General features: G+C 36.3%; 1 protein-coding gene across 1 annotated transcript in view; it reads right to left on the bottom strand.

Annotated features, from left to right (window-relative positions):
- Nucleotides 1-27914, bottom strand: part of RYR2 (ryanodine receptor 2) — a 754458-nt gene that overhangs the window by 25902 nt on the left and 700642 nt on the right. The window contains exons 90-99 of the mRNA XM_056113587.1: nt 26709-26790; nt 22422-23719; nt 21506-21573; nt 17971-18118; nt 14278-14364; nt 13341-13559; nt 11393-11523; nt 10055-10097; nt 5908-6041; nt 2747-2807 (exon numbers count right to left, since the gene is read on the bottom strand). Coding sequence (XP_055969562.1) covers nt 2747-2807; nt 5908-6041; nt 10055-10097; nt 11393-11523; nt 13341-13559; nt 14278-14364; nt 17971-18118; nt 21506-21573; nt 22422-23719; nt 26709-26790 — 2271 coding nt within the window. The remainder of the gene's footprint in view (nt 1-2746; nt 2808-5907; nt 6042-10054; nt 10098-11392; nt 11524-13340; nt 13560-14277; nt 14365-17970; nt 18119-21505; nt 21574-22421; nt 23720-26708; nt 26791-27914) is intronic.

Below are 27914 nucleotides of genomic sequence, written 5' to 3'. Positions count from 1 at the left end.
GGCTGGAGAGGTAATATAGGGGTAAGAAAGACCCTCATCTCGCATGCAGCTGACCTGGGTTTGATTCATAGTACCCCAAATGTCCTTTAAGCCTTGTCAAAAATGATCCCTTAGCACAGAGCCAGGAGTAAATCCTGAGCATTGCTAAGTGTGCTCCTCCCTCCAAAAAACCCCACAAAAGTAAATTGTGGACAGGTAAAGGGATTTAGTGGGGTGGAATGGAGGAGGGAATGGATAATACATTTGCTACGGGACACTGATATAAAATTATTAGTGGGTTGTTTGTGAGCATGTGAAGAGACGTAAAATGTCAGTGATAAACTACACGTTTAGAAAACACACACACCAAATTAGATATTAGGCTTAAACATATTTAGAAAATAAATCTTTTCATATAAATTTCAAAATCTGATGAAAACATGTTTATAGTAAGACTTACACTTGACTATATATGTTTAAATTATACATATATACATATACATATTTATACATGGATTCTCTTCATTTACTTTGGGGATACTCCTCATAAGTAGGTAGGAAATATAAAAAATTTAGCTCTTTGAAAAATGTAAATATACTACATACATTATATATTGCATATATAGACTTAAAATAATACACACATAGTTATATAAGCCTATATTTAAATTAAAAATATAAAATCCTATATTTCAATTAATAATATGAAATCACATATTACATTTTATAGTACCAGCTATGTTTCAGAGAGAAACTGTGCTTTAGTGAAGACTGAATGCATGTTAAAAGAGATAATTCACCAAACGGCAGCCATGCACTGTTGGTATCATCAACGGAAATCTAATAACGTTACGATTCCTAAAGAAGTCACTTCATACTCCTTCCAGTGTCTTCTCATGCCCCAGTTCTCTAGAGCAGTGGTTTTCAACCTCTGATCCATGGAACAGGCTTGGCCCACAGTTGTAAAAAGGTTAAAAACCACTGCACTAGGGGAAACAAAAAGTACACATTGCATATAGCATGGTAATATCAGGCACAAACTGTTGCAAAAAATGGACTGAGTAAGCATTATAATTAAGAAGGTTCAACCTTGGCAGTAAAAACCAAGATGACCTGGTTACTTTAATGGAAAACAGTGATGCTGGCTTCAGATGTAGGAAGGTGGGTGCTTCCACTAGTAGATAGGTAATGAACTACAAGACACCTTATTGATAGTTTAAGGCTCATTTTTGTTCTAAAAGACACAAAGCTTACTTTTTTTCAGCTCTTAGGACAAATCTTTAAGATAACTATTATTCTGTGCCCATGGAACTAGAATAATTTGAAAGGGGTGGTCAGAGTGTTTCAAAGATTGGACCTAACATTCAATGTAAAAGTCAGTGCTAACATCAGAGAACAATTTGAGATTTAAATGGAATGTTCAAGGAAAAAAACACAGCATGGGTTCTTTAGGAAAGTGTTAGAATATGTTTGCATGTCCTTATTAACAGGATACTGAGAATAATGAAGCACTAGGTGAGGCCAGGCTGAGACGCTACAGCAAAAGTTCATTGGCTTATTCACCAGTTTCATGATTGCTTCAAGCAACTTCCCACAGCCAGAAAATGAGAGCACAGAAACAGCTGGCAGTAACAATCAGTTCAATGGAAATTAGAAGATTAAACAGTATCAAAAGTACTAGGCAAGTGAGGCCAGGAAAATGTGGTTCTCTGCCACAAAAACTGGTGATCGAGAAATGAGTGTAAGTGACATTCCACCCCCTCAATATAATTGGGTTATTTGATAAAAAAAAGATAAAAAGAGAAAAAGAAACAAGCAAACACACAATAATTTATTATACTTAATTTGGAAATACTTAAATTGGTCACAATTAACTTTAATGTTTTTATGTTTATAATTTCCTTTTTAAAAACAAATTTATTTATTTTGGTTTTTGAGTAACACCTGGAAGTGCTCAGCGCTTACTCCTGGCTCTGCTCACAGGGATCACTCCTGGCAGGATTCAGGGAACATATGGGGTGACAAAGATCAAACCCAGGTTGGCCACACGTAAGACCAGCAACCCTACCCGCTGTTCTATCTCTCCAGGCCTTAAAGCATATGTAAAACTCAAAAATGACATTTCTCACTTAATACCTAAATGAAAATATGCATGAACTTTTTATGTCTCGTTTTTTAATATACACATATTCATCTTTCAACTATTACAACAGGATTGGTATCTGAATAACTTATTTTTTCGATAGGAGCCTCAGCAGCAGCTCTGGGGGACCTGGGGGTCATAGCAGTGAGTCCTGGATCCAGTGAGTGATAAAATGCTGCTCTGGCCTGATGGTGCTCAGCAGATGAAGAGCTTTCTTCTCAGAGTCAACAACTTTCATAAATAACTGTCTGCAAACAGAGTGGGTATGGGGGTAGAGTAGCACTGTAGCACTGTCTTCCCATTGTTCATCTATTTGCTTGAGCGGGCACCAGTAATGTCTCCATTGTGAGACTTGTTGTTACTGTTTTTGGCATATCGAATACGCCATGGGGAGTTTGCCAGGCTCTGCTGTGTGGGCAAGATACTCCCAGTAGCTTGCCAGGCTCTCTAAGAGGGGCAGAGGAATCGAACCAGGTTGGCCACGTGCAAGGCAAACACCCTACCTGCTGTGCTATTGCTCCAGCCCAGTGGTAGAGTAGATGATTACAAATAACTCTGCAAAAGCTTAACAAATTGATCTAATCAGAGTGTATTTTACTTTGTTGGTACTGAAGTAGAACTTACATTGTCAGTAAAAACAACTCCGAGTTTCCACATCTGATACTTCACATCAATAGAATTCAGTCTGGAATAAATGACAAAAAAATAGAAAAGAAAGAATAATAGAAAAGAAAAGAAAAAGAATCATTTGCAAATACAGGTATCAGGGATCCCTGGTACCACATATGTTTTCCCGAGCACCCTTAGGAGTGATCTCTAAGAGCAGAGCCAGGAGGAAGCCCTGAGCACAGCTGGGTCTTCTGTCCCTTCCTCCCACACTAACCTCCCTCCCTCCTTCAACCGTTCATAGGCTTCCAAGAGCTGGCTAGCACGCACTTCTCATGGAACAAGACAGAAACTATCTCAAGAAACTACAGTTGGCCTTTGAACAGCATGGGCTTGAACTGCATGGATACATGTATGGATCATATATATGCAAAATTTTCTAGTCTGTTTCAGCGAAAGAGTTAACTAGCCTTCTGACCTTGGATGTTAGTTGAATCTGTGGAAGCAGAATCCACAGAAATGGAGGGTCAGCTACAATAAACCATGACTTTCAGTGTTTGTAGATATCCTGAAATTATAGCCCCCTGATCTGCAGATACCAAGGGAGAGGTATAGTTAGTTTCAGGGGAGTTAATGATTATATGAGGATTTTGTACTAATGATTATAGGAGGATTTTGTACTAAGTGCAGATCAGTAACCCTATTGATGAACCCAACCTCTATGACAAATTATTTAAAGGTCAACTGTAGTTCTATCCCAAAGGAGTAGCTAAGACTTGTTTTGAAAAGAATATTCCAGAGTTTTGTGATTTTTTTCTTTTAGGGAGACCCTAAAAAGAAGCAAAACAAAATACAACCTTATTTATCTTACTTAGAATTTTTAAAATTGTATTCTCCCCTATAAGATATAGGGTATAAGTAAAAACTATTCCTGTAAAATGCAGAAAATTAACCAACATATGTGCATAAAATATGCTGTTCTCCTGTTTAAATAGTCATATAACAAGTGTTTCACATATTTTTAATAAAGGAATAACATAGTGGTTCTAATTCCCAGTAAAGTAGATATTTTAATAGATATTTATTTTTCTGATTTCATTATTCCTATATATTTTTCTTTTTGGGTCACACCCAGCAATGCCCAGGGGTTACTCCTGGCTCTGCACTCAAAAATTACTCCCGGAGGTGCGTGAGGGACCATATGGGATGACGAGTATAGAACCCGCATTGACCATGTGCAAGGCAAACGCCCTACCTGCTGTACTGTCACTCTGGCCCCACATTATCGATATTTAAGGTATTTATAAATGGCACATGTATTTTTTAGGATTTTTATAGGGGTTAAACTTTATGTGGTTACTTTGTAAAATAGTGGGGATTTACATTAATGTAAACTGTTCATAGTAAAAAACTGTAAATTTTCCTTATATTTTTTCAGACTAATTTTTTAGAGTAATATAGATTGCCTTAGAGTGTATAATTAAGTAAAAATGTTAATTCTACATTTCTCACTGGGGATATGAGCATGTTAATACCAGGAGCATTACCATACACACTATAGTCCTTGTTCTTTATAATATTCTAACATAAAGGCCGTAGTTTCTGATGATTGATAAGTACATTTCATTTTGCATATATTATCACATTCCTTTAGTTCCATATTTGTTTTCTTAAAGTAAAAAGGTTTCTTAAAAAATTTAAACAAACAACTTCTGCTTAGATAACTGCTTCTTAACTATGTTCATGTTATTTTATTATTTTATTATTTATTTATTTATTCATTTTTGCTTTTTGGGTCACACCCGGCAACACACAGGGGTTACTCCTGGCTCTGCACTCAGGAGTTACTCTTAATGGTGCTCAGGGGACCATATGGAATTCTGGGAATCGAACCTGGGTCGGCCGCGTGCAAGGCAAATGCCCTACCTGCTGTGCTATCTCGCCAGCCCTGTTCATGTTATTTTTAATGATCCACCCAAATAGTTCTAACACAATGTTATTTCAGTTGCTGTCAGTATTTTTGTTTTGATTTTTGGAGGCTAGTCCCAGTAGTTCTCAGGGGACACTGCTAGCTCTGAGTTCGAGGACCACTTCTGGCTTTGAGGTCACACTTAGTAGTACTTGTAGGCCCATATTCATTGATGGGATTTGAACCAGGCTGGCAGCTAAAGCTACAAGTTAGGCAAGTACCCTAACTTCTGTACAATGTTTCACCCCCAACACATTTTTGTTTATTTTGTTTTGTCTTATAATTTATTATAGTTAAGATAATGTGTTTACAGTAGTATTGACACTTATAGTCTTGGTGTTGACACTTATAGTCTTAGTGTACACAGTTACTTCACTGTAATACTACCAAAGTACCCAATACTCTTCTTACCAAACATTTCATAGATTAAAAGAAAATCTATAAGCAGAGGTCAGTAGTTAGTTCAAAGGATTAACTCTAAGTCTCTGGGTATCACTGGGTATAGTTTGAAACAAATAAATAAGACAAAAAAAGAGCAATCTACAACAATGCAACATGTATCTCCACACATTTTGGTATTAATTAGAAATTTATATAAAATAAAGTACAGTTATGTGGATGCAGGAATAAAATATAATCTCATGTGAATTCAATTTAATGGACTTTCTCAGTCTAGCTATGTTCTATTATTCCATGGAAAGACTGTATTGAGTGTCTCATTTTACAGTTAACTTCCCAGGTAACATAATAACACAGTATTTCCTGCACCAAAGTCTTTGCTATTTTAATAAAATGCAACAATTAATAATAGGATACAAACTTTGAAAACTTCTGATTAAGGGACTATAATAATATCTCCCTTTCCATAAGAAAATTAAATTTTGTTTCAAACAGGAAGCTTCAGAATGTCACTTAAGGATAAAAAAGGCAAACTGCAGCAAAAACATAAACATTCTTAACTTTTTCTTCCTTTATGTGAGCAATGGAAAAAAACTTTAAAAACTAATAAGAAAAATTATTCCAGAGCTCAAAATACTCAGCAGCAGGAAAAGTAGGCTATATATGCATTTTCAGTTTGCCTCATCTCTCTTTTTATTACTTTACAATGAAGTAAAGGAAATCAATACACCGGGAAATGTATAAATGCATTTATACATTTCTTTCCTCATTGTAACCCAGACATGAAATATAAACCAGAGGCAGCACTCACACGGCTGACAGGGAGCTGTCTTTCTTTGGCTTCTTCTTTTCTCGGGCATCACTGAAATCCAGAGCAGCTTTATCCATACCAAGTAATTCACTGATTCTATCTCGGCCATAGAATTCTCCATACTTATCCATAACCTGGAACGGAAAAAAAAATTCATTGATCTGAATGATTAAGCAACCCTACCTGTGTTTGTGCACATAAATATTTTTTTAAAAAATTTATGTGCTCACCTTAGTGATGCTTAGGTGCCCTGGCTCTGCACTCATGAATTACTCCTGGCAGAGCTCCAGGGGCCATATGAGATGCGGGGGATTAAACCCAGGTCAGCCATGTGCAAGGCAAGCATACTAACCCACTGTAATATCTATCCACCCCCAATTTATGCTATTTTTAACTGATACAATTTTATGAATTTTAATTTTCTATGGCTTGCAATGGTATTAAGAATGGTTTATCATAGGGAAATGCAAAACAAAACAACAACGAGCTATTCACCCCTGTAAGAATGGCACATCTAATTTATGCTTCATCTTCTGTGATTATTCAGCTTACAGTCAATGAAAACTTAGAGCATTTTAAGTAATGTCTATATAAGGCACAAGATTATTAATTCAATTGACAGTGGAACTTGGAAAAGAATAGGATGAGCTGATGTAATTGGGAAAAGAAGTAGGAGGAAATAAAAGCAACTTCTACTAAATTCATATTTTATGTCATGAATTATGCTCAGAATGTAGGCACGCTTTACTTCCTGTGACTCTCACACTATGTAGGTTTTCTGTTTTTAGAATTTTATTCTGCACTTAAGGAAATTGTGTCTTAGAAAATGTGACCCACCTGAAGTTGCTAAGCTGGGTATGATTTGGGGTCAGTCTGACCAGTGACTGACCCCAGCAATGATCTTCTGCAAAGACTACTGTAGCCCCTGGTGACTCCTACAAAAAGTTACCAGATGTTCACTACAGACAAATTATGCTCTCATTGTATTCTAAATTCAATGTAAATAACAGCAGATATGGACTCTTGGCCCCATACTGTCATCCTCAGTTTCATTTGTAACTAGTATTAATCCTTGTTCAATGATCATTATTGATTATAGTATTGATTATAATCCTAGTCATTCTATAATCCTAATGATTATATTTTTGATGATTAGGAGCACTTCTTAGCAAACTATCATATCTATCTCTTCTGTCACATATGCCAGGCTTTTTCCATGTCAGATTTTTAGATGTGGTTCAGTTTGCCCTTATACTCAAAATGTCTGACTCTGTACAGTGGCACAGAAGTCTAAAGTTTTTATGCCAAAAATGTCTTATACAACAGTGAAAATGGAGGAACAATAATGAAAGGAAAGTGGAAAGGATTGAGAGAACTGATAGCAAGTACAAGAATGGGGCTTAGGAAGACAGGGGACAAGAAATACATGATGAAAGAAATGAGAACCAGGAAAAGAGAAGATGGATGTGAAAGTAAATGATTACAGTAGGTGAAGGAAAAATACTAAGTTGAGAGTAGGGAAATATTAGTAGAAATAAGAAGTAGCTCCTGAATGTATGCATTCAGGCAAAGACAAACAATGTTTAGAGCCTCTAGTATCTGCTGTTTAGATTACTAAAACAATTTGGTTTTCACTAGTCTCACATCACTGAAAATGGGTTGGACTGGGGCTGCAGAGATAGCTCAAGAGGCTGAGTAAGAATGCTTCCCATGCAAGAGGCCTGGAGTTGATCCTCTCTCTCTCTGTAGCCTATGTGGCCTCCCTAAAATGCCCCTCCTTAATATTTGTCCCCCACTCTCCACCAGGACTCTGCGCAGCTGGGAGCAACCCCAACATCAGGAGTAACATCTGAGCAGGGCTGGATGTAGGCTCCAAACAACAACAACAACAACAACAACAACAACAACAACAGCAAAATCCAAACATCCACAAAAAGTGTGATAGGGCTGATCTGGGTGGGCATTCTCTATGGTTTATAGTCTCACCCTCATTCCCAAGAGAACACATTGTTCTCTAGTAAGAATGTCACAGAAATTCTTAATTGAAATTACAGTTTATCTATTTAATTCTAAATGTATATTTTCCATCAGAGAAACTCTTGTGTTAGTAATCTGGAATAGTTATTCTTTATTTATTTGTTAAGTTTAAAATAAGAATACAAATATTATTTTTGTTTGTTTTTGGCACATACCCAGCAGTGCTCAGTGGTTACACCTGGCTCTGCACTTAGGCATCACTTCTAGTGGATTTGGGGACTATATGGAACGCAAGGGATTGAACCCAGGTCAACTGCATGTATAGCAAGCACCCTGCCCACTGTACTATCTCTTGGTCCCAAGAATAAAACTATTCTAATTATTTTAAATGATTCCTTCAAAGTATTGGTCTCACTTGAATGTAGTCCAATGCAATGCAAAGCTAACCTAAAACATAACAATAAAAATCCTTGCACCAAAATAAATACATACACTGCCTTTCTTTAGTTTTTGTTTGGATTCGGGGTCACACACATTGATGCTCAGGGTATACATCTATTATGTGCTCACGGATCACTCCTAGCTGTGCTTGGTGGAACACATCTTATTCAGTGATTGAATATGTTTCAGAAGCATGCAAGGCAAGTATCTTAATGCTTGTACTATCTCTCCAGTCTCTATAATGCCTTGCAAAACTGGAGTCTATTTTTTTCCCTTTATTTTATTTTATTTTATTTTATTTTACAATTGTAGATTTACAATTTTTTGTGCTTTGGTTTCAATTATACAATGATCAGATACCCATCCCTCCACCAGTGCCCATTTTCCACCACCATGGATAATATCCCTCCCACCCCCATCCCCCCATCCCCCCTGTCTCTGTGGCAGGGCAATCCCCTGTGTTCTCTCTCTCCTTTTGGGTGTTGTGGTCTGCAAAAGAGGCATTGAGTGGCAAACATGTTCAGTCCATAATCTACTTTCGACATGCATCTCCCCTCCTGGGAGGATCCTCCAGATAGAGAATGGAGTTTATTTTTAAAATCACTGTCACTGTCCTCCCATTGTTCATCAATTTGCTTGAGCGGGCCCAGTAACGTCTCCATTGTGACACTTGTTACTGTGTTTGGCATATCAAATATCTCACGGGTAGCTTGCCAGGCTTTGCTGTGCGGGTGAGATACTCTCAGTAGCTTGCCGGGCTCTCCAAGAGGGGCAGTGGAATCGAGCCTGGGTCAACCGAGTAGGCTGTGTGCAAGGCAAACGCCCTACCCACTGTGCTATCACTCAAAGTATTATAATGTACAAGTACTATTAAACATTTTATTTTATTTTAAAAGAAGTGACCTATAATAATACAATAACATCCTGTGTGGTTTTATTTGATGGTCCCCACCATCTACAGCAAAACTTCACTGCAGTGTTCTTGCTACTGCTTTCTAATACCATAATATCAGAAGAGTAAAACTTTATAAAGATTTTTTTAAATAAATAAAAGTATAGAAAGTAAATAAAATTCGATTTTAACTAACATTCTCATTTTTTTATTTGTTTGTTTTCGGTTTTGGGGGCCATACCTGATGTTGCTCAGCGTTTAGTCCAGACCCTGCTCTCACAAATTACTACTAGCAGGCTCAACTGTCCATATGGAGTGATGGGAATTGAATCAGGTTGAGTTCATGCAAGGCAAATATCCACCCTACTATCACTCCAGCCCCCCTCACCAACTTTTCTACTTCTTAGTTTATTTATCTAGAATCTTCACTGATCGAATCTATGGATTCACACATGCAAGGCAAATACTCTATAGCTAAGCACCATTTAAAGCCTACTGTTTAGAGAGGGATCCAGTCCAGGTAGTTTTATCAGGTGTCTTCCTGGAAAATGAGCTTAGCCAATTTAGTTCAATTAAACAATCTATTGTTTGATTCACCTGAGTCATAGGATGGGAGAATGAAGCAATGTCTGATTATTTTATAACGATAAAACAAGAAATGCCTTATGAATTATTTTTTGGAGAAGTTCATACTCAATTCTATTGCTACTTTGAAATGACATTAACAAACTAATGACACATACTGCACTATCTCATTCACATAATAAAACACATAACATTCAAATCTAGATTGTGCTGTAGAAAAATAGGGTCCTTATTTTGTCTAAGATATATTACCTTTCTTTTAACAAATTTGTCCCAGTAGTTGTTGGGAAAAGACCTAAAAGATATAAAGGCGTAGATATTAACAGCATCATCATTTAAAAAAATGACAGTAAGCTTGTTCAGAATATACAAAATAATTAAAATTAATCTAAACATGCTCTTTTATTCACAAGAATTACAATGACTGAGTTTTGTAACTTATTCCATTATTTTACATATAATGCACCATAAATATTATAATAATGTCAGCATATCAATATATACATATAAATCACAAAAAGGCTATGGCCAACTAGTTTAATAGCAGATAAGATGGACACATTTATTAGTAAGTTTCTTCTTATATTTTTAATTACACATGTTTCAGTACATATGTTTTTCTCAATTACAACTAAAATACTTTGTTATTTTTTTCTCTGAAGCAAAAATATCTAGTTTCACCAGTTATTATTCGAAGGCATTTTTTACTGTGGTGACAAAGCACCATTCTAGCACCTTGGTTTAATGTAATATTAACTTGGATTATACTTGATTAAATTTAGTATTAACAGCAAAAGTTTCTGATCAAAACACAGCACAGATAATAAACACTTAAAATGAACAAATAAATCAGTCCTATTTGAAAATTTAGAATCTGTTACTAAAATATTAAAGAACAAGTGAAACTATGACAGAATGTACTTAGTTCACATTTTAACAGTACAAAGTACTCAAAAATATTGCTACTAATACCTCTTATTGTGAAAAATTTAACTTTTGTGATGAATTTGTACGTAAGCAGAAGCTCATACTTTTGGACCTAAATTTCTTCAGGCTACATAACTCATGTATAGAAAAAGTACTTGAATTTTCCTTGTCTGCATAAAATTATATGATTTGTAGTTGGCTGTGTGTTAGACTATTTGATGTTACCAACTGAAAGTTTACAACTCAGACACATTAAAAGTGCTAAACTCAATATTTTTTATTTTAATGCTATACTTCTATCTTAATGAAAAAAATTTTTTTATACTTCTGTGCTTGTGAATGAGATAACCCTGGAGATTATGTACCCCTGGCTGTATACTTCTCTGAACACTGAGTAATGGATGTTAGATTCCGTCAATGTTGTGGAAAAGAACTCAGAGCCATTTTTGATTAAGGACTTCAGAATACAGAGGGCAAAAATTGATGGCATCCATTAAGAGGCTGATGGCACTTAGTCTTTTGCTTTTCTTGACTGAATATATAACTATTATTCACCTTGGTAAAACTTTTGATAAATCTGCAGGAACTCTGACAAAGTATTGTATGTCTTACAATTTAAAAAAATTTTGAGTTCAGAGATGTCTTATGGAATCCTTTACTTACTGTGTGTTGATCACAAGTCTATCCCACTGGCCTTTAATATCATCTTCCGAGGGCTGTTCTGTAATATAAAGTCCATCAAATTCCAATTTCCGTGCTACTTCCTTTTCTCGCTTAAAAATAACTAAGGGGACCTATATTTGAGAAATAAACATGTTAAAATTAGTTTAGATTTACTGGTATCTCTTGTGGTCACTATCTTTATGAAACAGTTTTTGAAAATATATTTCCCATGCTGCTTCCAGGAGGATAAAAATTAAGTGAAAATGAATCAGCTATATTTAGGCATAAGGAAGCATCAGAAGGTTTTAGAGGAAAAAAAGATGATACGATAATATTATATAAATATGCATTCATGGTATATATTATAAATATGCATTTTAAACATATAGATCACAGATAATCACACTAATACGATAAATTTTAAATACTGACAAGATAATTAAGAAGAATGTTTACTGTCCATATATATTTAGATATATGATGTAAGTATATACAATAGAATACAGAAATTCTACTAATACTTTCAGTAGCATTATTATTACAAAACGCATACTTATTAATGAATGAAGTTTTTTTTTGAATATTATTTTAGTAATTCTATTATCTTCATGCCTACATTCTATTATGAGATCAATTTTAATTTCAGCAGCAGCAAAAATCTCCATCAGTTTTCCAAAATGTCTCCTGAACATATTATTTTTTCACTAGTACAGTCTTATATAAGCACAGATACAAGAAAGTTACAAACATTCTGGAAATATCCATGACTATTCACCGCCCCCCCCCAAAAAAAAGTAAAGAAAAAGGAGGGAGAGAGGATTCAGGGGGAATTTAAATTCTAGCTTCATGTACATATATCACAGTGCCCTGATATATCAAAATTCTTCTGAAAGTTTCAGAATCGGTGATAGAGAACAGTACAATAAAAGCAAGTAAAATAAAAATAATAAAATAAATAAAAAATAAATAAATAAAATAAATAAATAAAATAAATAAAAAATAAATAAAAAATAAAATAAATAAAAAAATAAAATAAAAAAGCAAGTACAATAAAAGTACAGTAGAAGCATTACAGTAAGAATGAGTCTTCTTAGGAAAAGGGGTTTTCAGAGGCAATAAACAGTCCTAAGCACTGAGACAAGTTACTTTGAATTTTATTTACCAAACTATATTTTTCCCTGGGTAGGACTCTAGGTCTAGACTTGCATTATGTTTGGTGTGAAATGTGACAAACTGCAAAGCATTTCTGCTGGATCTGGCAATAAATATACAGCTAATGACAGAATAAACCAAAGAGCTCATAGTTTCTGTAAAACACATGTCTCTAATTTCATTATACCAAGCAATGCGTAGAGACAGAGTGTTGCAGGTAACTTATGTGGGGTCTGCTTATGGGAGAAACTGGCTATTATGTGCATAACTAACGTCATACGAAAGAAAGTCAAAAGTCATTTTCTTCTCAGAGTAGCCTACCTTCAATAACTTGTCAGGCCATCCTGCCCCATCCAAGAACACTAAAAGGGTTTTGGCATCAGGGCCTAAAGTATGACTGTACTAGGTGTGTGCATATTGCAGCACAACTTTTCTCTGCTTCATTCTACTTCCTTCCTTTGTACCACAGGCATCGATTCAGGAAACATCCTTCAATAAATTTCAAGAATGTCCTTGGGGGCTAGAGTGATAGTACAGCTGGTAGGGCATTTGCCTTGCATGCAGCCGACCTGTATTCGATTCCCAGCATCTCATATGATCCCCTGAGCACCGCTAGGAGTAACTCCTGAGTGCAGATTCAGGAGTAACCCCTGTGCATCGCCAGGTGTGACCCAAAAAAAGCAAAAAAAAAAAAAAGAAAAAGAATGTCCTTTTTTCTGCTACCGCAGAAATCCAACAATAATATACATACACATATATGAACACATGCAGGTACCTTGGTGTCTTACTATCTTACTTTCAAGCAGTAGTATCCAATGATGCAGAAGAAAGAAATGACAGTGTGGAGAATAGCGAGGATACGCAACGTCGGCTCCATGTAGCCACTGCTCTCCTCCAGGACATAATGAACGGCAATGATTCTATTTGAATCGCTGTCCACGGTGCTGACTTTGGCATTTTCACTTAAACTACGAGTGGGGAGTTCTTTTCCTTCAACCACAGAAGAAGTGGAAACCTGATTCAAACCATTAAAAGTATAGTCAGTGCACTTCCTCTAAGATACAGCTTAAACAACAAACAATGGAAACGCATCAGTATCACAAATAGATATGAAGTCTCTATAACAGAGGCACTAAGACAGCTTTTCAAAAACCAGTGAACACACAATTTAAATTCTTTCTAACTTAATTAGGAGTTATGAAGGTTCCAATACATGCAAGAAAGATAATTAAATGGAAAGTCACTGTCTTATATATTAAAAGAAAATTCGAAACCAACAATCTATACAAATAAGCCACATAATACAAATATAACAAAAATTGAGATTTTCAGTAAGTGTTGACAAGTGTTTTGAACAATTTTACACCTGTTGACTGGTACATGTCCTGCATACTGGTGCATGAACTGGCAGTTATGATCAAGGAGGTAGACCACCAGTTTTTATCCTTTTACACCTGTAAACTGCCATGTACTGATGATTGAATACCACTGTTGTAGGTAAATCCTATGCCAGGTTAAATCCATTTTTGTTAACCATTTCTGTTTTACTTCAGAAAAACACATATATTCCTGTTTTCCTAGATAATCATTGACAAAGCTTTAGTTTTTCCTTCTACCCAAATGTATTTTAGAATTAGTTTAGATATATTAACAACTAAATATGTAAATCATATACATTCAGTTCAATCTATTTGTAGTTTTATACAGGTTATTAGAGATTAAAAGGTACATACCTTATAAAAAAGCAAGATGAAATTGATCGCAAATGCGACAAATAAGGCTAACATTCTCATGTTGTAAAAGTTGCGAGCAAAATAGTTCTGAAGGTGAAAAATATTAATACATCACTTAATGAAGAGATGTGAAATTTGCAAATAATTTAAATACAATATTCTTTCATTTATATAAAATTATATCTCAAGCATCTGCTATATACCAAATACCAATCTTGGTCCAGTAGAAATAATAGTGAATTAAAAATATTTGGGTAATTATGAAGAAAATTAATAAAACACTCAGAGCTGAAAAACATAACACAGGGAATGATAAATGCTATAAAGAAAATTCAGTAGGCTTAGAGCCTAAGGAAGTATGTATATGTATGTGTGTACATGTGTGTGTGTGTGTTTGTGTACACACACACGTATTGAGGGTGTAGGTAGTTATATTAAATAGTCTGTAAAGTTTATTTCAGGAGATGATATTTAAGCTTGAATGCCTCATGGGAACAAGCCAAGCAAACGCTTAAGAGAAAACTGTAACAGATAGATAATGTGGAGAGTGACGTTCCAGAATTTAGAGTAATGTTGGTGTGTTTTAAGAATAAGACGGAAACACTTTGAGAATGGAGGAAATGTGTGGAATGAGGTCAGAGAAGTGAGCAGGAAAAAAGTCTTTGTAAACGTTGACAAAAGTTTGTTTTGCCCCCAGATTGGAGAGACAATACAATGGGTAGGACCTTTGCTTTGCATATACCCAATCAGGGTTCCATCCCTAGCATCCCATAAGGTCGCCTGAGCACTGCTTGGAGTAATTCCTGAGGGCAGAGCCAGAAGTAATCTCTGAGCAGAAAGTGGTTCCATTTGTGTTTCGGAGTCATACTACCTAGACATTAAGCCCTCAGTTTACTAACTGTGAGATGTGGTCCAGAGAATTAAACACTTTCACAGAATAGTTTTTATTCTCTGTAAAATGGAAATAAAATCTCTCACAAATTTGCTCTAAGTAAATACGCAGTAATGCTATTGATGTAAGTAGAAATGTTATTTTATCCAGGTGAGATAGGAAACTATTAGATGATCTGATGAAAGCTTAATACAATTTTATTATGATTCCGAAGGATTATTCCAGATGCTATGTAAAAAATGCTGATAGTGGGAGGCAATAGTGAAAACACAGAAACCAGTTAGAGAGTTACTACAGGAGTGCAGGGAGAGATGAACAGGATGGTGGCTGGAACTAAATGGTATGCCTGAAGATGGTAATAATTGAGCACACTCAGGATCTACCAAAAGGAAAGTACAGAAGAATTATTGTTGGTTTACATTTCCATAATTACCATACCATATTTGATGGGGTTCAGACAGTAGGCAACAAATCATAGAGGGAAATATATATATACTATATATATATATAGAGAGAGAGAGAGAGAGAGAGCCTGGCAAGCTACCAAGAGTATCTTGCCTGCATGGCAGAGCCTGGCAAGCTACCTGTAGTTATTCAATATGCCAAAAACAGTAACAATAATAGGTCTCATTCCCTTGACTCTGAAAGAGCCTCCAATATGGAACTGCTTGGAAAGACGAGTAAGGAGAGGCTGCTAAAATCTCAGGGCTGGGACAAATGGAGATGTTACTGGCGCCTGCTCAAGTAAATCAATGAAGAATGGGATGGCAGTGATACAGTGATATATTTGTGATGGGAAAAAAAGAACTTCAGAGATGATAACTTCTGGATTTGGAAGACCAAACAAATAAGTAAATGATTGGTGACACTTTGGGGGAGAGGGGTGGCATTGGAGCCCCACCTGGATGTCCTTAGGTTTACTCCTACCCTTATGCTAAAATCAGTCTTGGGATATTTGGAGGAACTTCTGCAGGGCAAGTACCTTAATTCCTCACACTAGAGCCATTCATTATGCTGGCAAAAATACTAAAGAGGTGAGTTGAGAGAAAAAGACAAAGAATGAGTTCCATGTTTTTGCACTAATATTGAGACATGTCTACCAGATCTCCAAAAGAGAGACTTTAACATCAACATCTTGTTCAAATCACAGCACATATTATTTTCCTTCTCCATGTATACATCCCATTTTAATTGTCTCATTGTCTCACATATGATCTTGCCTTACTGAAAAAGTTTATTTGGAGCAACATTGGCGACTATAGACAGAATGTTCTGTCACAGGGGTTCTTGAAAAGAGGAACTAAATGAGAGGTGGGTCCTCTAAGCTGTGATTTGGGGGGTAAAGTAACCTATGTGAGTTATTATTATGTCATGTGTACATGCAAACTGCAGAGAAACAAGAAACAGGAACTATGCACAGATAAGAGAAGATATGAGTTCTGGGCAAGACATGGAATAAAACCCTAATTTCTTGTTTTGCACAATTGTTAGCTACAGAGTTTATAGAATATATGATTCAGGAATATACTGGGGCTTTTGCAGGTTATAACGAGTTCTTTCAACCTGATGCCCTATACTATCTATAGTTGTAGCCATGGCAACTAATAAATCAAATTATCCAGAGCTATCTAAACACTTAGATTCAGTGTATTTTGTATTAAATAATACAGGACAATACAAAATAGTAATAAATTATGACAAAAACTTAAAAAGTATGTTTCTACAAATTTAAGATTTATAACATGCATATATATTTATGATGTCACAATATATAATTACTGAACACAAATTATTTTCCTCATAGATGAGTTTCTATAGTATACTGTACTTAATTATCTATTTTTGTTTTTCAAAGACTATGGAACACTAGATATAATTTTTCCTTTCAAATAGTTTCATTATGAGATGAATGCTGTTTTTAATTTTTAGGTCAGACGCTGATCAAACATTTTATGGCTTTATTTTAAACATTCATCTCCTAACCACTTTCTATTTTAAGATATTATATGTATAAAAAGAAATATAAATATATTTATAAATTATATCTAAATAATATAATTATCTATATAATTATAATTATCTATATAATTATATTATTTATAAATATTATATTTATAGATACACAAGCATGCACAAAAAATGCCTTTCAAGCACAAGTTTTAAGAGTTTCATTTTGTCTGATTATGAATGTAAATACAAAGCAATTCCTTTGTCTTCTGAGTATAAATATGTATTTATTAACTGGGAGAGTATTTCTATAAAATCCTTAGGGTATTACATAAAATTTCTATTTGCTATTCTTCATTAAAAATTCAATTTAAGGAAACATTTTGACTAAACCTTGAAAACAATGAAAAGTTGGTTCATGACATTAATAGTTTCATAATGTAATTTAAAAATAAAGGAAATGTTCAGAAATAGTTATTAACCTGATCTGGAACACTGATATAAATTCCTAGTATACTAGAGGTATGTTTGTCTTCAATGTTTTGTAGAGTCTCACAGGGAGGAGCAAAGACTCGAGCCTTGGGATATATTTACTGACTTGCCCTGAGCTCTCTGTGGGAAGACCCTGAGGCACCATGCCCCAATAAGACAGTTTCAAATAATGTAAATCATAGGGGGCGGTGGGACAAAGGCATCCATCATAAAAAAAATGAATATACTGTGGGCAAATAGTAGATATTTGCAGGACTTGTTTTGTGGCCTGATGATCGCCCAAGGGAAGATTCACTGGGTGGTCCTGAATCATTATGGTCTCATGATATATCAGTAAAAATATTTATTCTAAAACATCTTACTAGAAGTTTCTGTTGGTAGGCTATAATTTTCTTCCAGAATGCTGACTCAGGAACCTCTGATTCGCCATATCTGTGTGCATGGAGCTGCCTTAATTTTTGTTTACCCTTGTCATCTTTGACTTTTTCTTCCTTTTCTCCATCTTCTCCTCTGTGAACAGAATGAATTATAAGTCACTGAGAGGCAAAATACATAAATAGGTCTTTCGCCAAAATGTACATATCAACAATGCCTAAATTGTAGAGACACGACTGAAAGCAAAATTTCTTCCAATGAACTATAGTAGAATTTTAGGAGTAGGAATCGATGCTTCTCATAGTCTCCCATAGATGGATAATCTCTTAATTTTAAATGTAATGTATATAGTATAGGCTGTGTGTTTATATCTATACGTAGCAATACTCTTCCAATTGTATAACAAAAACATTTACTGGAAAAGATAAATGATTTTTTGTTATGACTCTACAAGCACCATTTCTTTTTTAATGGAATTTAATCAAATTGAATACTTTTGTTTGTTTGGGGCCACAATTGGTGGTGCTCTAAGCTTACTCCTAGTTCAGATCTCAAAGATCACTCCTATGGGCTGTACTATTACTCAGGCCCAATGCATCAAATACCTTAAAAGTTAACAGAACTTAAGACATTGTTTGTAAATAGTTTTCACTTTTTTGAGGGGGGGTTTGGGCAAGGCATGATGATGCTCAGGGATATCTACTGGCTCTGCACTCAGGAATCACTCCTGGCGGGTTCAGAGGGATATATGGGATGCTGGGATGGAACCCAGGTTGGTCAAGTGCAAGGTAAGCCCCATACCTGCTGTACTATCTCTTCGGTCCTATAAATATTTTCTTATGCACCATTTTAATAGTATTTGTCTTTTCTTCTGGTGTGATTCTTGTGTAACAATTATTTTGCCTAATACAAAAAAAGCCCCACAGGTTTAAGATATTTGTAGAACTATAAACATTTTGTAATCATTGGGACTACCATTTTTGTATTTTATCATAAATATAAATACAATATACTTACATAGGTTAAAACAAGCTTTATCAGGAGGATATTCACGGGGATTTAAAATCAGAGGCACACATATATGTATATATATGTATACATATGTTTGGTTGTTCATATTTATATAATATGTTAACATATTAACTTTCTGTCATTGATTCTAGGGATGAAATCTAGGGATGAAATCTAGGGCCTCACGCATGTTGATGAAATCTAGGGATGAAATCCAGGGCCTCACGCATGTTGCACATGAATGAACTACATTCTCAGTTTCAATACATTAATTTTGCATACAATAATGGAATTGATAAGCACTGAAATTGGCATAATTTTGGGGCAGGGGAGAAGAAAAACCTCCCATGTGGTGACCAGGAGGTCCAGAGATTTTTTTTTATATTTTACCTAATTTTTGGACCCCACCTGGTTGTTCTCAGGGCTTGCTTTTGGATCCACACACAGAGATTACTCCTAGCTGGCCTGAGAGGCCAATATAGGGTACTGGTTATTGAACCCGGGTTGGCTACATGCATGCTCTACTTGTTTTGCTATCTCTCCAGCACCCTCAGACATTCTCAGATAACTGAGCGGATAATTAAATACTCAAAAATGCAGTGCTGCTCAGTCTTTGCAGTGCTCAGGAGCATTTGGGGCCTAACCCAACTGTGCTTGGGGAAGGCCCTCCAGGATTGCACCTGATGATGCTCAGGGAAACTACATGGATACTGATATCAAGCCAGGGTTGGCTGTATATGAAACATGTACATTAACCCTGCTACTGTTTCCCATTAGTACACACTTAGACTGGTCACCTAAAACCCCCATAGGTATAAATAGCCTTCTTTAATATTTATATATGAATGTATTCATAAATATACAATTCATATATACATAACCCGTGAGAAACTTTAGTCTATAAAAGACATAACACTTTTATAATTGCCATTGAAATGGCTTCATATTCTTTTACATATGTTTCACATTTCACTGTACTACTCAAAATAAAAGAATGGGGGGGATTAAATCTCATGAGAAGAGGGGCACCAAGACAATGAAAATTTTTATTTTCCCAATTTTTTTTTAAATTTGTATGTTTATTTTATTTATTTATTTATTTTTTAATTTTTATTAGTGAGACATCATGAGGTACAGTTGTAGACTTACAAATTTTTGTGCTTGGGTTTCAATTATACAATGTTCAAATACCCATCCCTCAACCAGTTCCCATTTCCCATCACCATGGATCCCAGTATCCCTCCCACCCCCCATCCCCCCATTCCACCCTGCCTCTGTGGCAGGACATTTCCTTTTGTTCTCTCTCTCCTTTTGTATTTTCCCATTTTTTAAAAAGTGTGCTTATAAAAGGACTGGAGTGATAGCACAGGCTGGAGTGATAGCTCAGGGTAGGGCATTTGCCTTGCACGCAGCCAACATGACTGACCCGAGTTTGATTCCTCTGCCCCTCTCGGAGAGCCCGGCAAGCTACCGAGAGTAACTCGCCCGCACAGCAAAGCCTGGCAAGCTACCTGTGTCATATTTTATATGCCAACACAGATAACAACAAAATCTCACACTGGAGACATTACTAGGCTCGCTCGAGAAAATCGATGAACAATGGGAGGATAGTGACAGTGACAGTGCTTATAAAAAAAAAAACAACTTAATGGGGTTGGAGCGATAGTACAGTGAGCAGGGTGTTTGCCTTGCATGCAGTTGACCTGGTTTGATCCCCAGCATCCCATATGGTCCCCTGAGCACCACCAGGAGTAATTCCTGAGTGCAGAACCAGAAGGAACCCCTGTGCATTGCCAGGTATGACCCAAAAAGCAAAAAAAAAAAAAAGAATAAATAAAATAAAATAAAAACTACTTAAACTTGGGAAAAGAACTAGATGTCAATTATTGAGAGAAATTATATGTTTTATGAGGAAATTATACATATATTGTCATTCCAAGATCTTCATTTCTTACTGCTGCCTCTTTAACTGTGCCCTAAGCATCAGCTAGAAATACTGGTGGAAAGGAGCACAAGACCATGTGCTCCATATCAGATCCATTGACTCAGACTTCTGTGATGGACTCTAGAAATCTGTCTTTACCATACTGAGCTCACAATTTTTAAGTATGCAACCTTAGGACAACACTTTGAGGAATACTACTCCACAACGCGACTATGAAAAATCCAGAGTGATTTTTCTTCTATCTTCTTTAAAAGAACATAAATACATGCATGACTTTAAACATATGCATATAACAGACAGTTCCTCAGGAGGAACACTTTAAATGCAAACACTGGAGGCTTTTGTGCTGAGTAGAAACACACAATTGCATCTTTGTGGAAGGAGAGAGTGGAATGGCATCCTGCTGTGGGCATTCTTTTATCTTTCTCCCTGATGGAAGCCCTCATGTCTGAGTATCTCCACTGAGGATAGATTTCCTCCTGTAATATTCCCTTTTAATTCCCCTGAAAAGAATATATGTGAAAGACTTGCTGAGGCAAAGGAAAGTACACAGAAACTACACATACTCAGCCTTTTCTGGTTCAGATTTTATTTCTTCTTTTTCTTCCTTTTCTTCTTCTTTTACCTTCTGTTCCTGGAGTCAACAGGGAAAAGAAAAGTAGATTACATATCACCTTTGAATGAATTCAGAAAGTCCTGTGCATGTGTGCTAGTGCATATCTAGTAAGTGACATCCTCCTGCATACATAAGATCAAGTATTCTGTGTGTTTGCCAGCAGTACATACAAACTTTCTAGGCTCCAGTCTTTATTTTGTATTTCAGAAATATTCGTCTTAAACTCATTCACCTACTTAATCCTTACCCATAAAGGCCAATTTGCCCCAGTGACAGACTCATTTGATGACTCAAGACTGTTTCCATTTCCCCAAGATGGTGTAGCTTCTATTATCTATTGGATATTACTTCTCATGCGTTTTTATATACCTTCCTAATAAACTCTTAAACTTGAAAATAATGATGATTCTTTTATTTATTTATTTACTTATTTATTGGGTTGGGAGGGCTACAATCCGATGGTGCTTAAAGTTTGCTCCTTGCTCTGTGCTCAGGAATTAGTCCTGAGAGTGCCTGGGGGAGCTTATGGGATGCTAGGGATTGAATCTGGGTTGACCATGTGCAAGGCAAATGCCCTACATGCTGTACAACTTTCCAGCCCAGACAATTCTTTCAATTCCCCATAAATATTGGTAGGTGGAATGATTGCCCAATTCACTATTGTCATTGGAGAAGTTAATTCATCTTATGCCTTATCAGTTTAAGATAGTGAAGTAATTTGTAAAGAATCTGGAAGGAATTAGTTCTGTCTAATCGAAAGCCATTTCTTTTTGGAAATTTAAGTCACCATTTCTGACACTAGTATGAAAACGATGTAAAGCCCATTTATTGCTCCCACCTGAAATCCGTTCTTAGAGATGAATTACCTGAAATTTTTCTTGCACCTCTGGGATGGGGACTGGGTTGCTCATGAGGTCACTGAGACCAGCATTTGGATTGTGAGGAATCAATTTGTACTGTCCTCCTTCTCGCCTCAGATCCAAACCAAATATGTCGGAGAGAAGGTCACTTTCCTCTGTCAGCTCCTTTAGGTCTGTTAGATCTTCAGAGGGCAAAGGGGCCTCCAAGGGTTTCCTCTCACCCTCCTCTCCATCTCCTCGTACCTCATCCTGAGTGGGGTCTGGCATGTTGGCCAAGAGCTCAGCAACTTTGATCTTTTTAGCACCTTCTACTAGGCTTCCTCCCAGTAGCAGGCTGCAGATAATACGGAAAAAGCCTCTGAACACGCTGGCCACAAAGTGCAAGAGACCCAGAAAAATACTCCAATAGGAGCAAAAGAAGGCTGTGACCATGTCCTTCATGGTCATCTTCTTCACTTTTTTCATCTGTTTCTTTAGGCTCTTTAGACTGAGCATGCGCATAAGAGTCACGATATTATACCTGAGTGCAAACAAGGCTGACTTGACAGTCAGAATGGAAAAGAAACCCATCCTCGGCCCCTGCTCCTCTGGCTTCTCCTTCTCACTCTCTTCTTTGTTGGTGGACCTCTCATTCAAATCCGATTCAGAGATCTGAGCCGCCAGCTGCATCTCGAATATGGTATCCTCACAGAAGTTCACAAAAAGTTCCATCTTCTCTTTCTCTCCCCCTTCATTAACCACATCAAATATGAACTGTCTCTTGGACTCCTTGACCTGCGGCTTCTCCCACTGAGTTCGGCTGGATTCACTGATTTCAAAGTAAACCCTCTCAATGCGTTTGGCACTGCCCATGATCTCAATTCGGCCAAGGAAGGGCTGGAAGTAATTCAGCACACTTTCTGCTAATTCGAGAAAGGTCTGGAGGCGGGTATCATTGGGCATGTGTTCGGAAAGATTTGTCAGAAGGACAGCCACATTGAAGCTGATGTCCTTGGCGGGTTCATGGAAGCGCTTGACAAATTCTTCATAGTCCAGAGTTTCATTTTCATCTGTCTCTGCGCAGGACAGGAGAAACTCGGTTTCTGATTGTGTGTAGTGCTTGTGGCTCTCCATGGCTTTATGGAAGTCCCTCTTGGAAATAACTCCCTTGCCGTCAGGGTCATATTCTTTAAATGTATCAGAAGAAGTCAAATCCTTCAGCTTTAGGAACATGTCGAAAAATTTGAGAATCATTTCCACGTTGTTGGAAGATTCCACAAGCATATCAACCATCTGTTTGCCAATGGTTCCATTTACAACATTACCTGGAAGTAAAGGATTAGATTTCTTCAAAATGAACATTTATGATAAAAGCAACATTTATAGAGAAATTAAGATTAGAGATCTTACAGACATTTGAATCAAGGAAACATCCTTGTTCATATTGTCAATTTATGAATATCACGAAAATATGGAAATCTATTTAAGAACACCAGTTTGAAAATGGTTATACAAATACATGTGAAAGCATATTTACAAAGCAACTTAACTAACACATGCAAATGAAAGCTAATGGTTTCCCTTAAATTAATCACAGAAGTAGCATGGTTAAAGAACATAATAATGAGACAAAACTTATACCACTCAAAACTTCCACTTAATTTCAGAAAGTGAAATCCAAAATCATGTTAATCACAATAAGAATCTATATAGTTCTGTAAGGTAGAAAAATTATGCTCAAATACAACGCCTAATTTAAGAAGTTTTAAAGAAAATGTTTCTTAATTAATTCTGACTATGTAATTGAAGAAACTAAAGTTTAGCAAGTTCTATTACTCAGACTAGTGCCAGGACTTCAAGTAGATTCTCTGAGAGCAAATTACAAGCTCTATTGGAATTAGTATGTAAATCATTTTAATAGATCTCTTTATAATGATTCTGCTGTTGGTTCTTTATAGTCTTGAATGCTTTACTTATACAGTTTTATAAACCAGTTACCATAATTTTTTTAAAGTTCTCACTGTAAGACAAAGTTTACAACTGTTATGTGGTGAAGAATGCCAAATATATTGCATAAATCATTTCATAGTATATACACATATCCAGATTATAATATTGTGTGCTTGAAACTGATAAGTACTATTTCAGTTTATCTCATTTTCCTGCTATGAGAGAAAAAAAGAAAAAAAACCTTTGCTGTTATACTTGAAAAGAAATTTTATCCTAAATTATGGAGTCATGGAAAAATGCTAGAAACATAAAGACAGAGTAAAAAAGGTGGAGGATAAGAGATGTGTAGTATACATCTGTGAAGCAGTAAACATCGTGTTTAAGATTTTGGCTCAAGAGTTGCATGGTTTGCAGCACTGTTTATAATAGCCAGAATCTGGAAAAAACCCGAGTCCCCGAGAACAGATGACTGGTTAAAGAAACTGTGGTACATCTACACAATGGAGTACTATGCAGCAGTTAGAAAAGATGAAGTCATGATATTTACATATCATGTAAATATCAAGTGGTACTACATGGAAAGTATCATATGCTAAGTGAAATGAGTCAGAAAGAGAGGGACAGACATAGAAAGATTGCATTCATCTGGGGAACATAAAGTAGCAAAAAAGGAGACTAACACCCAAGAATACCAGAGATAAGTACCAGGAGGTTTACTCCATAGCTTAGAGGCCAGCCACACATGAGAGGAGAAAAGGCAGCTTAGATAGAGAAGGGAGCACCAAATAAAGGGTGTTAGGAGGATCCTCCCAGGATGGGAGAAGCATGCTGAAAGTAGACTATAGATCAAATATGATTGCCACTCAATGCCTGTTTTGCAAACCCCAGCACCCAAAAGGAGAGAGAGACAAAAGGGAATGCCCTGCCACAGAGACAGAGTGGGATGGGGGGTGGGGGGTTGGGATGGATACTGGGACCCATGGTGGTGGAAAATGGGCACTGGTGGAGCAATGGGTACTTGTTCATTGTATAACTGAAACCCAAGCACAAAAATTTGTAAGTCTACAACTATATCTCATGGTGTTTCACTAATAAAAAATTAAAAGAAAAAAGAGTTGCATGGTTGAGTTTGATCTAGCCTCTAACCAACCAGCTTTACTGGCAGATTTTTGTTCTCTCTGCACCTCAAATTTTTTTTCCAGTTGAAAACTGAATAAACTGGTGCTATCAGACTAAAAACAATTTTTTGGTATAAAATATTTAAACCAGTAGCTGATATTTTTAAATCACTTGTTCACTTGACATCCCATTACTCATCGATTTGCTCAAGCGGTTGCCAGTAATGTCTCCATTTATCCCTGTCGCATGCTAGTATAGCCCAAAGGCGTCTGCTCATTCTAGGGACATGAAGAACCTATTTTTAGAAACTAACTGAAATTGCCATTGCTGCTTCTGTTGTTACTGCTACAATTATGAGTAAAGTTACTGCGATTACTTAGACTAACTTTTGGATTGAGATCCTAGAAAGGGGATCCAGTACTCTGAAAGTACAAAGTGGCTACTAGCTAAGGATTTTATGTTGCCTTCAATAACCAAAGTGCCATAACACCTTGCAGAACCAACTAAGAAACAGAGAATCAAAAATTAAAATGAATTTAAGGAAAAATGGCTAGGAACAGAACAGCCAATATTTTTCAGTTCTGATTAAATTCATATGGCTTCAGTGAGTTCTCACATGAGCCGATCATTACCTCCATTTCACAGGGAAGAAAGCAGTGATGTGGAGATGTAATTTTTCCATACTGTGAATACAAAAACATGTAAGAGCAGGGCTTCAAATGGTGGAGCAGATTTCTGGAGCCCAAACTCTTAAGCACTGTGCTTACTGCCTGATACAGAATATAAATGTATTAGTCGAAAAAAAAATTTGAAAAGGGGGAATAAAAACTGAGAAGCATGTGGATAAATGAATGAGACTGCTGAAGCAGCTGCCTTGGTGAGTCTCACCAGAATTTTTCAGCAGGACTTTATGAACCCACAAGGATTTCACCATGCAGTTAGCTCAAAGTAGTGATTTACACAGCGAAAGTCACATGTCTCTTATCCCTACTGATTATAAGCAAACAAAACTGGAGACTGTATTCCTAGAAAATGACTATGAAATAAAAGGAAAAGATGAGGTACTGCTGTTATTATTCTACAAACACGTAAGCTGAGATGTGCAGAACTCGCCTTAAACTAGTAAAGTCAGGAACGTTATATATTAGTGTTGGAATCTTATTATTTGTAGGACTATGATTCTATAAATAATTTATCCTGCAAATAAAAAAGTTAATGTCACATAAAAATATAGACAGACATTACCTTCTAACATGGATAACAACATGACCACCATATCCTTCTGGAGATCCATTAACTCTTTTAAGAGTTCAATTTGACTGGAGTCCTAAAAACACAGCATTAGCAGTAGTATGAGAAAATGGCAGCAAGACTATTTCACTTATTCTCACAAAACAGTACTTCTCTGCTAAACTCTTTATAGCGGGATTCAAGTAAAAGAAGGCCAAATGTACTGTGCAAAATCTGTTCTTCCCACTGTAATCAGTGTCTAACTTTGTTTATTTAATTTTTTAGTTACATCTGAAACCAAACTTCCCCACATTGTTGAAAAAGTGAGACTTTTTTTTCTTTCAAAATAGTTACCCTGACTAGATCTACCCACTACGAACAACTGGTAAGACAGAATGATGACATCATAGTTAATGAGAACTGTCTTGTAATTAAATAAATTTAGTTCCTGTTGGTTTCCTTTACAGAAAATGTCATTAGTGATCAGATGAAAATATCATAGTATTTTATTTGGTTGAAGTTGCTGATATTTGGGCTGGAGCGATAGCACAGCGGTAGGGCATTTGCCTTGCATGCAGCAGGCCCAGCTAAGCAGGGTTTGATTCCTCCACCCCTCTCGGAGAGCCCAGCAAGCTACCAAGAGTAAGCTGCTGAGAGTATCTCACCTGCATGGCAAAGCCTGGCAAGCTACCCATGTCGTATTCGATATGCCAAACACAGTAACAACAAGTCTCACAATGGAGACATTACTGGGCCCACTTGAGCAAATCGATGAACAACGGGAGGACAGTACAGACAGTACGGCTGATATTAATTTTACATAGATTTTATCCTTGACTAATCTTGATTCAGGTTCTTCTGAGCCTTTTTGGGAGTAAACTTTATGATATATAAGGACTTGATCAAAACCTTCCACAGTTTTTAGGAGCACAAAACTAGGATGATTATAGTCATCTTTAAGATACCTGCCTGAGAAAATTCAAGATTCTTGCCCAATTTTGTTCATCGTTCATCTTACCCCAAACTAGAGTATAGCACTTCTGTTCTCTAGACTCTAGGAAGTAGTGAGATCTTGTCTTCAATTATTGTCAGCTAACTGAGCTTCTCAACATATACTTATGACTGATGAAAATCTCTCTTTATTAATGAATAGACTTATTTTAATCTTTCACAGTGCTCCTGCTCATCAGTGAGTCATGTCTTCACATTAGTTGAGAGGAA

Source organism: Sorex fumeus, unplaced genomic scaffold, assembly GCF_029834395.1.
Source record: "Sorex fumeus unplaced genomic scaffold, SorFum_2.1 ptg000021l, whole genome shotgun sequence".
Classification (NCBI taxonomy): domain Eukaryota; kingdom Metazoa; phylum Chordata; class Mammalia; order Eulipotyphla; family Soricidae; genus Sorex; species Sorex fumeus.
Note: the sequence above shows the minus strand (reverse complement) of the source record. Positions and strands in the feature narration are given on the sequence as shown.